The sequence below is a fragment of the Chelon labrosus genome (genome assembly GCF_963514085.1).
Source record: "Chelon labrosus genome assembly, chromosome: 21".
NCBI lineage: Eukaryota > Metazoa > Chordata > Actinopteri > Mugiliformes > Mugilidae > Chelon > Chelon labrosus.
This window is the reverse complement of record NC_140354.1, coordinates 498,176-512,658: the sequence shown is the minus strand read 5'-3', so window position 1 is coordinate 512,658 and position 14,483 is coordinate 498,176. Positions and strand designations below refer to the sequence as shown.

General features: G+C 37.9%; 1 protein-coding gene across 1 annotated transcript in view; it reads left to right on the top strand.

Moving 5' to 3' along the window:
- bahcc1a (BAH domain and coiled-coil containing 1a) overlaps positions 1-13,712 on the top strand; it is a 65,394-nt gene extending 51,682 nt beyond the window's left edge. Inside the window, exons 17-29 of the mRNA XM_084569996.1 lie at positions 590-609; positions 724-934; positions 1,068-1,354; positions 1,957-2,037; positions 3,205-3,334; positions 3,447-3,561; positions 7,554-7,629; positions 8,749-8,857; positions 8,935-9,051; positions 9,156-9,317; positions 9,805-11,123; positions 11,252-11,488; positions 11,614-13,712. Of these exons, the coding sequence (XP_084426122.1) occupies positions 590-609; positions 724-934; positions 1,068-1,354; positions 1,957-2,037; positions 3,205-3,334; positions 3,447-3,561; positions 7,554-7,629; positions 8,749-8,857; positions 8,935-9,051; positions 9,156-9,317; positions 9,805-11,123; positions 11,252-11,488; positions 11,614-11,823 (3,074 nt within the window). The 3' untranslated portion in view covers positions 11,824-13,712. The remainder of the gene's footprint in view (positions 1-589; positions 610-723; positions 935-1,067; positions 1,355-1,956; positions 2,038-3,204; positions 3,335-3,446; positions 3,562-7,553; positions 7,630-8,748; positions 8,858-8,934; positions 9,052-9,155; positions 9,318-9,804; positions 11,124-11,251; positions 11,489-11,613) is intronic.
- The last annotated feature ends 771 nt before the right edge of the window (positions 13,713-14,483 follow it).

The following is a 14,483-nucleotide window of genomic DNA, read 5'->3' as shown; positions in this document are numbered from 1 at the left end:
GTGAACCTTCCAATCCATCTCTACCAGGGCTGCAATCATGATTACAGCTGAATATTAACCATAACTTCATTAACCTTTCAGCACTTGATTCAACATTTTTAACATGAAATATGTCAATGAAGAGACATTTAAAACTTATTTTTTTTACAAAAAAATACTAAAAATCACAAAAAACTTTCACCTCCACCTTTATTAGGTACAGTAGTGAAAAAAAATACATTCTTATATAATAGTCCTGCTCTGAGTCTTAGCTTCATTCAGCATTTGTTGAAAATAGCTGAGAGAGCTGTTGATTCAACTGTTCCCATTTTGAGGGCTGTTGTTTGTAGTATTATTGAATTGTATACTGTTGTGACGACACATGTTCCTTTTATTTTTTACTCCTGAGCTAGGCTAAATACCAAAAACTGTTTTGTGTTTAGTTCAATCCAGTTTAACAGAACCACAAACTGTATCCTCCAGAATGATTCAACATATAGTTGAATTACCACCTTTGTGACACTGTTTCCACAAAAACTGAACAAAATAACAGTCATGAAGGGAGATTTTAGTGCATGACTGTTAAATTAGAATGCATTTTTTTCACTAGTGCGCTTAACGAACAGGCAAGTGAGTGTACATTCTGAAATTAATTATTGTGAATAGTGTTGAGTATCTACAATTTTCAGTTGACTAAAAATGATGGATTCAATAATGTGAGTTCCAAAAACCACCCAATAATAGTACACTGTATTTTTGTGGTACTGTTTGCTGTCACCTTTAGATAATGAAGATGAGAAAGGAGATTATGATACTGATGAAGGTCAAGATTGCTCCCTATCCATGAGTGACATCGCTTCTAGCTCCTCTTTGAAAGGTCCAAGTCCCTCATCTGTTGTAAAACTGGAGGCCAACCAGAAAGCCAGGAACAAAAAACAGAGACAGGAACTATATGGTAAGACTATCCTTTCTGAGTTTTTATAGTTTAACACAGCTGCCCCGCAGCTTCATGGGAAGCATATGTTTTGTGTCTCTTCTCCTTTCCCTCTCAACTTTTCTAAATCTGTTTCTCCAATTCGACTATACAGGCTCCCAGTATTTGTCTGGAATAGAAGGAGAAATCAAAGTAAGAAAGAAGACCACATGTAGACTCGGCATGGCTATAACAGTCAAAAATCACAAAGATCACCAAGATCAATGGCTTGAAGGACTTAGGACATGTAGAGCCAGGTCTATGGAGCCTCGGTGGGGAAGCCTTGGGACCAGAGGCAACCGCTACAGGAGGAGCATTGGACTAGCCAACTTCCCAACCACCAGTGAAAGACTAAAGAGGGCTACTCGCAAAAGTACCATGCTGAGAGGAGCAATCAATAAGGTAAGTATTTTCATAGAAATGTTCTAAAACTGAATTTGCTGCACTGACCACATTAATACTGCTGGTTTTGGAAGGTCCGGTAAATCTTGTACACAGATGCACTTGTTAGTGAAAAGTAAGAGGAGAAGTATTAGGTGATGAAACATTTTTGGCAGGTATCAAGCATTCAAATTTTGAAAAAAAATGTACAATTAAATATTAATTTATCCCTTAAAGGAGAATTACAGTTTTTTACAACCTGGACCTTTTTTCTGGCATAAAATACGATCGTTTACTCACCCATATAAATCTGGTGTCATCTGGAGTCATTTGGAAGATATTTAGCTCGAGCAGAGCGCCGCGTATATCCATATAGTGGGAGCTAGTGCTATTCCCCGTTGAGTCCAGGTTGTAAAAAACGGTAATTCCCATTTAAGTTCATGCAAATAAAACACTTGAATTAATAACACAATGTGGAAATATGCTAAGTCGAATTTTATAATTCCTTTTATCAAATTATATTTTTATCATGTATGTTTACAACTATTGCACCCTTTTCTGTTCCCACTGTACTTGCTGTAACTAGATAAGCCTCAAATTGTCGATCTTGTTGACTTTAACAGAGGAGAAGTTGCAGGTCAATTGGGGCCTCATCTTCACAGAAGGAGGAAGGAAGCAGGGGACGTAGGAGCAATGATCAACAGGTACTTTTATGGTGTTGACTTATTTGTATATGTTTGAATTTAGTTATTTGGGTTGTTTCTTTTTTAGTTGCTTCTGTGGTGTTTCAATTTCTATTTTCATTCAATTCAGTTCTATTTGTGTAGCATCAATAACAATACTATTTTACTTAGGGCCTGTTCAGACCTTGCATTAAGATCTAATCTGGGCTATCCAATCGCGACCAAAGTGACCAGCTTTAGGTATGTGTGTTCAGACCTGGCATTTACATGCATCTCCAAATGCGTCTCCATATATAATCTCAGTTTTACGCTCTGAATGCAAAAAAACTTCAACATCATCTGGGAATATTTTAACAGCAGCTGTCTCTGATGGATCAGTACAGCTGCTCCAGAGCTGAGAACAGTGCTGTTTTATGTGTGTGCGTCATGACTTTGGCACACACTTTAAGTTATTATTTATTGATCTCCACCCTGACGTTAGTTAGACCTGCACAAAACTCAGATTATAACTCCAACGATCGGATCGCCCAGATCGGATCTTAATGAGGTCTGAACAGGCCCTTAAATTTCTTGCTTCTGTCTTCTGTCTTTTGTTAGACTCCTCTTGCCTCATGTCTCTCTGTTGTTACTCAAGCCTTTGTCTGTTACCTTTTTGGATACGTCATGTTTTCCATCATTGGTTTATTTTATGTTGGACTAATCCAGCATCCAATCCGCTAAAATAAAGCAGTGCCCTATGTTACTTTCCTGTCCGTAGGTTTTGTTAAATTTAACTTTTGTTCTTGTACTGCCTCATGTCCTGCTTGTCCTGAATTTGGGTTATTTCTGTTGAATTGACAATATGACAAGTACCAGTCACAGTTCATTCAAATTTGTTATTTTAACCATTCTGGTTATATCTTCATGTCCTGGATTTTTCACCACGAGAGCTGTTACTGTAGAGCTATTAAAAGTACATAGCACAATATACATAGTCTTAACTCCTGCTGAGAAATCTTGAGAAGGTGATGTAGGAAAGGAGGAGGCTCACACTTATATGGCATGACAGGGTGTAGAATAAAATGGCTACAAATAGGTGGTGGTAAAAGCACTGCAGGCTTTGAGTAGCATACTAAACAATTTCTTGTTTCTTCTCACCATACTTTTTTTACATCCTGGCATTAAATTATCCTTTTGTCTGATATATAGCGAAAAGGACGAGCAGTAAGTCGACTGCTGGAGAGCTTTGCAGCTGATGAGGGTTTTCAGATGGATGGCAGCAGCTTCTCAGAAGAAGAGGAGGACAGGAGCCATGCATACTACAATAAAATTCCTGAAGGTTAAATATAAGCCTGAATATATAATAATGGTGTTTCAGGCAGCAGATTGTTGTGGTAATGTTAGTTTTGGTAATGTTGAAATTTTAATTATCTTTGCTCTTTCTCATGCAGTTCCTAACTGTGTCCTGACCAAAGAACTCTTAACTGATGGACGGAAGGTGCTCGTCTCCAAGGAGGATGAGCTTCTATACGCTGCCACGGTTCAAACACTGGACCTTCCAGACATGTAAGTGAGGACTTTTGTTTTAATGGACATGTGAATATACCAATTCTGATTTCCTTTTTTGGTCAGAATAGACCAGGATAGAATAGAATAGAATAGAATAGAATAAAGTTAATTACCATTTGCACAGGTACAAGAAAGTACAGGTACACTGGAATATTTGTGCGAAGTTCCTGGAGTTAGCATTTTATAAAAACAAAAACAACAAAACAAAGGTAAACATATTAAGAAGATTCAAAAACAAGAAGGAGAAATAAATACTAAACACACACACCATTATTACTGAAATGTAAACACTTTGTAAAACTACAAAAATATATATAAAAAAGCAAGTAAAGTTATTGCACTGAAATTATTACACATTGTTAAGTACAAAAGAATTGCTCTCTGTGTAACAGAGACTCAAAGGGCCCGTTCAGACATTGCTTTAAGATCCGATTTCAGCTTTAGGTACGTGTGTTCAGACCCAGCATTAAAATGTGTCTCCAAATGCGTCTCCAGGTCTGATCTCAGTTTTGCGCTCTGTATACAAATAAACCCTGACATCCTCTGGAGCGCAGTAGAATATTTTAACTACTGTCTCTAATGAATCTCTACTGCTCCTCCAGAGCAGCTCTGTTTTGTGTGTGTGTGTGTTATGACTTTGGGGCACGTGTTAAGTTATTATTGGTTGATCTCCGTCCTGACGTTAGTTAGACCTGCACAAAACGATTAAAGAGAGAAAGGAAATACATAGCTTAATCACACACGGCTCTTCATACATCAATAATCAATAATTAACACAGAATCACACTTGTGATTTAACAGCAACAAGGGCAGACTATTTTAAAAGGCTCTAATTATTAATGAACAGACATCACTTACGTTGTTTTTTTAAAATTTTCTGGCGATCATTTATAATAGCAGTCATGTGTTTTTTTCTGAATGAATGAGGCAAAACTCATTGCATTCACACTACCAAAGGAATGCAGACACATGTGTGTTTAAATTCTGTATTTCCTTATTTACCAGTGTCTTTATTTCCCTTTATTGCTAGAGATTATGGTGCGTATGGAAACTTAGAGTTATAATCTGAGTTTTGTGCAGGTCTAACACCAGAGTGGAAATCAATATATATTAACTAAAAATGAATACTATAAATATTATATCGTCATTCTCAAGAATCTATGATTATTCTATAAACTGGACAAAATCTAAAATCCTTCCAATCTGTCAGGAAGACTGGAATGCTGCGACTAGAAAGCTCCCCTTGACAGTAACCGGTAACATCAGGTATCTTGGCATCAACGTTTCCACCAAGCTGCCAGAGTTGTTCTCCCTGAATTTCACACCACTACTAAAAAGTATAGAAGAAGATCTCACTCACTGGAACAATCTACCCATTTCACTAATTGGAAGAATAGCAGCAGTAAAAATTTACCTAAAATAAACTATCTTTTTGCAATGACCCCAGTCCAACCCACATCTCAATGGTTTAATGCAATAGACTCTGTCATAAATAAATTCTACTGGAAACACAAAAGAACATGAATCAAACTTTCCACCCTGCAGAAACCAAGAGACTATGGAGGATTGGCTGCCCCAAATTTCAAACTATATCATCTATCAAATCACCTACAATATCCGAATGGTTACAATATCCACAGCTATCACATCAACCCTGGGTAGACACAGAATAATATGACTGTCAAGAAATATCAATATCAGATCTCCTCTTTCTTACACAATCAGTCAAAAAACACAACTGTTTCAAAAACCCATATATAGCAGTGACTCTGACAGCTTGGTGGAAATCCAACCAAATCTTAGGACATCCCATGTCCCCCAATAAACTCACTCCACTGTGGCACAATCCGGATTTCCAAATTACAAACAAGCCCTTATGTTTTCAGTCATGGATAACAACAGGAATAACACATTTGGAGCATATATTTGATTACAACACACTCATACCCCATGACATACTTAAACAACATTATAACATTGGCAATAACAGTTTTTTTACAATATTCACAACTAAAGAAAATTAATATAATAAACAACACTCTGCAAATACCCCTATTGCTTAATCAAATAAAACTACTATCCACCCAGAAGAAAACATTTTCAAAAATATGCAAACACCTAATACACATAGACAATAACCTCCCGCCAACCATAAAAGACTGGGAAAGGGACCTTGGAACCACCAACGATATCAATAACTCCTTCTCAATGTCACAAAACTCCAAACTACAACTTATCCAGTACAAAATTTTACACAGAGTACACTTCACCCAAAACATATTATATAAAATGGGAATGGTAGAAAATAACATCCGTTTACACTGTACAACAAACACTATAGACGATTACTTTCACGCCATCTGGCTCTGCCCACCAATTCAGAAACTTTGGACAAACGTTATTAATACACTTTCACTAGCTATAGGTAGCAGTATTCCAGCCTCCCCATCTGTATGTCTGCTAGGAGACCTTTCGGTAGTTGAACCACCACTGAAATATGAACAACCAATATTGATCACTCTAACAGTTGCTAAAAAGACCATCCTCCTAAACTGGAAGGACAGAACAAAAATCACAATATCTCAGTGGCTCCTCCTATTATCCAACCACATCTCAACAGAAAAACAAATAGCATTAAAAAACAATCAGAGTGACTCGTTTTATACATACTGGTCACAACTCAAAAATATGCGCTTAGGTGTCTATAGTGTCCTGGATGTTCCCAAAAACCCCGCCAGCACCCCACATATGAATGACTGAGCTGTTTGTTGTTATTTCTGTTACGTGTTTTTTTTTTAAACTGTTATTTATTGATTTTTTTTTCTTTTTTTTTTTCATGTTCTCCTCCCTCTTTAAACAAAGCTGTCTCAATAGGTAAAGGTTCTGTCAGTTATGTTTTATTTCTTTTGGGAAAAAAACAAACAAACAAACAAAAAACTATCCTTTTACACTGCTATACTAAACCGTCTATAATTCTTATCATTGAAAATATTATTTATGTTATTGTAATTAAGCAAAATATAATGTAACAGGTAGCAATGATTTCTTGTCATCCTCTCCCCTCTTTGTTTACTGGTATTGCAATGTTTTTTATTTACGTATTTATTTATTTCATTTTCTTTATCTCTTTTTGTTATTATTATTATTTTTTATTTATTTATTTATTTTTGTATTTTCCACTCACCCACACAACATGCACACAACTAGCACAGTTTATCTTGTTCAATGTTTTGCACTGTTTTGTCCTTGTCCTGTAAGTATTTTGGTTGTTTTTCTTTATCAATAAAAAAAATATATATATATTAACTTAACATGTGTGCCAAAGTTGACCCATACGCATAAAAGGAGCAGTGGTAGAGATCCATTAGAGACATCAGCTGTTATCATATTCTACTGCGCCCCAGATGCTGTCAGAGTTTATTTGTATACAGAGTACGAAACTGAGATGAGATCTGGAGACACATGTTAATGCCAGGTCTGAACACACATGCCTAAAGCTGGTAACTTGGGATCGGATAGCCCAGATTGGATCTTAATGCAAGGTCTGAACAGGCCCTTGGTTTTAAGTTCAAGTTTACAATTGAGTTGAGATGGTTAGGATTAGGGTAAGGGGCTAGCAAATGCATTCTGTCAATAGAAGGTCCACACAGAGATACAAAGATAGAAACACGAGTGTGTATGTGCATGCTAAATGTAGTGGAAATCCAATTGACAAGTTAGCTTTGAGGCTAAAAGAAATCATTTAATACACATTGCATCAAGCATTGGCATCTTGATGATCGCAAAAAGAATTTTGCATGAGATAACTCATGCAAAATGTGATGAGAAGAGATGATTTTACTTTTTTTATCTATCCTAAGCTCTGAGTATAAATATTGCTCCTCTCCCTCAAGTAGCAAAGGAGGAAAGTATGAAATGGGAGTTAGGCAGGCATAATACAAGCAACTGAAAATATCTTTTTTTTCTATCTCTGCTGTGCTTTTCTCTAGCTTTAGCATTGTTATTGATGGTGAAAGAGGAAATCGCCCAAGGATCTATTCATTGAAGCAACTGCTACAGGAAGCTGTAAGTTCATCCGACTACAATCTTTGTTATAAGAAACGCCATTACATGTTGGTCATTTAATGTCTGTTTCCCTTAAACATTCTCAACACCCTCGCATCACATTCTTTCTTGTACTCTGCAAGTCAATTTGCTCTCACCTAGGTTAGGCTTAACAGAATTTTACTGATGGTTCTGGTAGAGCATGTATAACATTCCACTTAATGTCCTAAGGAATCCATGATATTTTGTTAAAACATGATAAAATATTTATTAAGTGTTGTGAGGAAATATGAAACCTTATATATTTTCACGCATGTTTTTAAAGTTGACTGAGATTTACCCTTTATTGTCTGGGATTTTTTCATTAAAACGTCGTAGAATTAATTATGTTCTAAGTACTTCTTAAGTTGTGCAGTGTAACAAAAACACTCATTATTCTCCATATCTCTCCATTATAGCATTCAATTGCATACAAGATGTTTTTCAGGTTCCTCTTGTTAAGCACCAGAAAATGCCCCATCTTACCACTTATCTCCATATCTTATCCATGTACGCTTGCTAAAATGATCAATGAAGTTTTTTCACGAAGCCTTCTCACAGTGCTGTTTTCTAACTCACCCAGAAGTTACACAAATCACTTCAGGAAACATTGCCTTTATCCAAACATTCGTCATATAGCAGCTGGTTCTAATTATGCCATACTTGCATTTGTGTGTTTTTAAATTTGTCCAAAAGCTATTTATTTGACTTTGATACCAATACTTCTTTTTGTACAAAGCTCCCATGCACACACACTCACATCCACCTCATCAGTAAAAGGTTCCTTTGCCATGGCAACAGTAAATAAAAGCAACCTGAAAGGGCCCCCAGTAAGTGGCGGATGCTTGGGCTGCCTGTATTGTTGGAGGGAGGATCTGGCAACCTGCAATCACAAGCCCCCTATTCAGGCCCTCTTTAGTATTACTCAGCAAGTCAGGATTTACTGCATCATGGCTTCCGTTCTTTTCAGGACTGACTGGCACATTGGCATGCAAAGTGTCGCTTAGAAACGTGGCACAGAGGCTATCTATGCATAATACTCCACTGCTCTCACAAATAATGTGTGTGTTTGTGTGTGGTGGCTGCTGGGTTCACCTCCAGGTCCTGGATATTTGTCCCGAGTCAGAGGCTATTCTCAGTGAGGGAACAAGGGTTTGTGCTTATTGGAGCGAAAGGTCACGGTGCTTATACCCAGGCTACGTCCGCAGAGGTGAGACATCAGAAATTGAACTGTATTCAAATACACTTTTTGGCACAAGTGACCAAGTGCATCTCTGTCTCTTGCAGGTGGTTCCTCTGACGAGGGGAAACAGGGAGGAGTGATGGTGGAGTTTGATGATGGAGACCGAGGGAAGATTTCTCTCCCTAACATCCGTCTCCTGCCTCCAGGATACCAGATTCAATGTGAGTGCCTCCTCTCTGTGTAATTGAGAATTGGACCTTTAATGTGTCAGAGAACTATCTGCATTTAACTAAATACTGATGATATTCTACTCTTTGTCCTTTAGGTGGGGAGTCATGTCCTGACATACTGGTACCCAGAGGGATAACAGCCAAAACAAACTCCAGTCTTGAGCAGGCCCCCATTAGTGACAGACATTCTGACAGACCAAGCACTATGCACACTGTAAACAACACCCAAAGTCTAACTATTATTAAAAGAAGACCAGGTAAGAATTAATACATATGAACAATATTTTCACCTCAAAATTTTCCAGATGCTGTCAAGTTACAATAAAAGATACAAACGTATGTTCTTAAATAATACAGTCACATCCGTTATCAATATACTTGTTACTATTAAGCGAAGCGTTTCAACCAAAAATGATTATTATTATTATTGTTACTTTGACAGCCAAAGGAATGTAAATTACAAGAGCCTTGTGATGAATTGTTTATTTTGTTCACTCTGCCATATGTCTATACATTTCAACACAGGGTATTTTTGTGGTTGTATAAAGTTAGTATTGGTGTCTTTTTGTACACATACTGTAGATTATATTTAACTGTATTTCTATAATTGTGTCTACACCACACATGTAAATTTGGGGTGAAAAATGACCACAGTGAATCCACACAGTCGACAATTAAAACTGAGCAGCAGTAGACAACAACAGGATGTAGAGCTATTTTATACATGCATGTAACAGGAGGCAGTGTGCAGTACTAAAGAGACTGTCGCTGTATGTTTCATTATTTCTGGTGAATTGCTAAAACATATGCAATGCCTTTTCATTCCAGGGAGACCAAAGGGCTCTGGGAAAAAGCAAAAGCAGTGTGAGAATTCCAGTAAAAATCCTTCACCTTTCCTGGGCTGGTCTTCATTGGCTAACACTAGGAAGAGACCATCTGACAATCTATTTCACTTCAATGGGGCTCCCAGGAAGGCCTTGAGAGGAAAAGAGGATGATTCTTTGCTTCATACCCAGCCAGTGGCTTCAAGCCCAACCAAAGGCTTTTTCAGCAGCAGCTCTTTTGAGGTGGACTCCTTTAGAAGCATTGCAAATGGCTTCTCCTCTTTCTATACTCAGTCTACAGGATCAGGTCTAGGTTTATCACTAGGCTCGAGAAGTGGGCTGTATGGCGAAAAGCACAGGCAAGATGAAGTGGTTACAACAAGGGGCAGGAAGTCTGGACAGGAGTTCCTGGTCAAGTTAGATCATGAAGGAGTTACCTCACCCAAGACAAAAAACAGCAAGGCTCTGCTGTTGCGAGGTGGATCTTCCAGTGTGAGTGTTACACCCAGAACAGAGGCATACAGTCACCCAGTTCTGCTGGTTAAAGACAACAAAAAGGGTGGTGCCTCCAGGGTAGAACTTCTCCTGAAAGGAACCACACCCCAAAAGAAGTCCTCCCCTTCGCTGCATCTAGGGGAATATAGTGACTTGGGCTTCAGCTCTCACAGAGAGTGTCATAGCTCATACTCTGATCTGGATGATGATGAAGAGGAAGAAGAGGAAGTGAGGAGGCAAGCTGCATTGACTGTAGCTTCAGGTGGATTAAGGACGGCTGGCCGTTTTCTTTCTCGTCTCTCTGTCTCCTCCTCCTCTTCTGGTTCTTCAAGCTCCTCCTCATCAGGCTCTCTCTCAAGCTCCAGCTTGTGTTCCTCTGACAATGATTCATCCTACAGCTCAGAAGATGAGGACGGTTCTACACTGATGCTGCAGAGTTGTTTGTCCTCTCAACGAGGACTCCCACAACAGCCTGAACCCTCCACTTCTTCAAGGCCTCGTCAGCACTCCTTTGTGGCCAAAGCTGTTGCCGTATCTGATGCCAAAGTAGGGCTCCCTGACCAGGTCTCCAACAGCAAATATTTGAAGAGGAAAGGATGCACCAGCTCGACTTCTAAACTAACTAAGGAATTTGTCAAAAAACCTAAGATGCTTCCTGATGACCCTTCATTTGTTCTAACTCCCAAAATGTCTGCATTCCTTGGGGGGCGACAAATGTGGAAGTGGTCAGGAAACCCCACACAGGTGAGTTTTTTTTTTTTGGTCTTCAAAGCATTAATGAGTTAAGCTAGCATAACATGCTAAATCACTTGCTAGCTTAATAAAAATCATCATTATCAAAAAAGATTGGTCAAGTGTTTGGTTTTCCACAGAGGCGAGGTCTAAAGGGCAAGGCCAGGAAGCTCTTCTATAAGGCCATCGTGCGTGGCAGAGACACTGTGAGAGTGGGAGATTGTGCTGTGTTCCTCTCAGCTGGACGTCCTAACCTCCCATATATAGGTCAAATTGAGAACTTCTGGGAATCCTGGTCTTCCACCATGGTAGTCAAAGTCAAGTGGTTCTACCATCCTGAAGAGACCAAGCTAGGCAAGAGGCATCGAGATGGCAAAGTAAGTTGTGATTGTACACGGCATATTTGTTGCACATGGAATTTTTCAAATTACATTATTTTTCATTTTATATATACTCTATGTGTATTTATAAAGTACAAGTAACCGTTCATTTCTCCGTCCAGCATGCCCTGTACCAGTCATGTCATGAGGACGAGAATGACGTCCAGACAATCTCTCATAAGTGCCAGGTGGTGAGCAGGGAGGAGTACGAGTGTCTGACCCGCAATCAGAAGCCAAACAGTACCTCCCCAGACCTCTATTATTTAGCTGGGACGTATGACCCCACCACTGGTCAGGTGGTCACTGCTGAAGGGGTAGCCATCCTGTGCTAAAACTCCATGTGGACACTACTGAAAAACTTCTATGGAAGAAGGATGTAAGTTTATGACCGCACAGTCTTGCAGAATGACAGATGTTCCTTGGGTACAAGGACCCATGAACTAAATGTCAGCACCAAAGCAGGGCTGTCTAAGATCACACACTGGATTCAGCTGGCTGTTAACCCATGTTAAATTGAAGGGGATGTCCATAACTGGTTGATGCTTAATCCTTTCGTCAAGAAAAACAGAAGGTCTGGGTCTTCCTGGGCTTCACGAAATTCAATAAGTGGCATTTCAATCATCTGATGAATATCTTAAATAAGATCCCTTGTGACTGACAACATAACAGTTGGTTTTATGACTCATTCTTCCAGCTCTTATCATAGTGTATGTTACCAAAGAAGAGCTGAGATTTTGTTCAAAGTAACATTAGGCTCTATTGCCACCGTGGACCAATTTTTTAGAGGTAGCTTATCGGAGGGAATAGAAACAAAAGTGAGAAATGGGGCTCCCACTAGGCCTCTTCATTCCAGGGAAGTTGAAAACATGTAAAGGACATGAAGTTGTAAGAGTGTAAATATTTGGAATTTTTCCCAATCAAGCCATAATCTTCAGTACCTCTAACCTGTCCTTTAACTTTTCAGGTTTACATTGTACAGTTCATTTATTGTATTGTTGTCTGTTGTCTATATGTACATAAAAACTATTTTATAAAGGAATTTATTGTATATATGAGATGTATCTTTCCATGTTTGCAATTGATTTATTTTTATATTGGTGTAGAATACATTATGTTGTGTTTTTCTTTGCTTTGGGAAGTCAAGATTGGAGATTTTTATGTTGCACTGTATATGCCCTGCTGAGACAGACCGAGACAGAGCACAAAGATAGGATTTTGTCTATAACAGGATAAGACTCACTTTCTGAGACAGTTGGGTCACCCTGTTTAAAAAATATATAAAGGTCAAGTGGCTTTTTGTATTGGTATTCTGTTACTGTTACTACTCTGTCACTACATATTTTTTAATATTTTAAAAAACATCTTTTTATTTATGTACATGTACCTCTCTGTTGGTCATCATCACAAGGCAGATCCCATTGGACTGCAATCACGGGTCAAAAATGATTTAAGATCAGTGATATGAGTGAACCATTATCACACCATATTTATGTGTGTTGAGTGCCCTGGCATCACTATAATCATGTCATACAAATCAATTTAGAACAAGACTGAGTCCTTTGATTATGTATGTGTTAAAACTACATTGCACTCATCAGTGCTAGTTTAGCGCATTTAAATACCAAAGTGTCTTTAATATCGTAATTATCCTTTATTTAAGTTTTTAAGAATCTGTACTGAAAGAAAATCACTGGATACTTCTACATTACTTCCACTATGAGCTTATATATTGGCTTTGCATAGTGCAGTACAAAAATACGCACGAAACCTTTGGCGTGACAATGAAGAACAAGTTGCAGAGAAAGGAATAGGTTCCAAATTGACAATTTGTTGGAAATAGTCTATTTTAGATTAGTCATCTGTGTCTTTTGTACAGTACATACAGAAATATTCAATGCTTACTGTGAATGACAATCAGATTCACAGGGCAATGGACTTAGAGTAGGTTCACTCAATCTGAAAATTGCTTAGATTTATTTAATTTGTGCCAAGTACATGTTTCTATTTTTGTCTTGCTTGATATGCAGTCCTGAATATTGTTTTATTTTGTTTTTTGTTTTGCTCACAAAGTTTTATGTGGTTCACCAACATTTTATTTATTGTCAACATTGCTGTTTGTTCATGCCAAGAGCGCTTTATAAAAAAATGTGACATTGTTTTTCTTGGTGTGATGTCACATTTCTCAAATAAAAAATGGTCTTGAAGAGACCATCTAGTGAAAAAAGAAATAAAGCAACACTGGTTTTCATTCACAAACCTCTGAATTAATTCTGTTACTTTGGCTGTGTTCCCATCATCTTATCACACCTGCCATTTCTCATGAACACATTTTTATTTATTTATTTTTGCACACATATGTAAGAACTGAGAATTATCACATGATAAAGACAAGTATTTTATCCGTTTTGAACTTAAAAAGAACTGTAAAACTGTTACCACACCCCCTAGTTTTAATGTGTGCAGACTTATGTTTATAAATGACTAGATATTATAAAGTCACTCCTTCCTGTAACAAGACCACCAATATGAAAGACATTTCCAAGACTCTCTTTGAACGCTGGAGTAAATTGAATAAAGCATCATATTGCCATCATAAGACAAAATAAACTGAAAGCTGTCTTCTAAATGGGGTAAAAGGAAACAGAGTGAGAATGTTTTGAAAAACAAACTGACACAGTCATTTGTTGGTGTTAAAAAAGGATGTATAAATGGTGTTGACACACATTTAGTAACTAGTTCTGGCAGAACCCTCAAGTTGTACATACTATACATCTGATTGGTATCATTTAACTAAATCAAAAGAACAGTACGTCAACAAGTCAGTTTTGAAAAGGTTGCACTTATGCTGCCTTTGCTGCTTAAAGTGCCGTTGCTCTTTGTTACCCTTAGAATTTTCCAGCTTCTTGTCTTTATTTGCTAACCATCACACATAAAACCCATTTCCTGACAAATTATTTTATTTGTTGCTATAAATCCATTGTGTTCCTTGGTA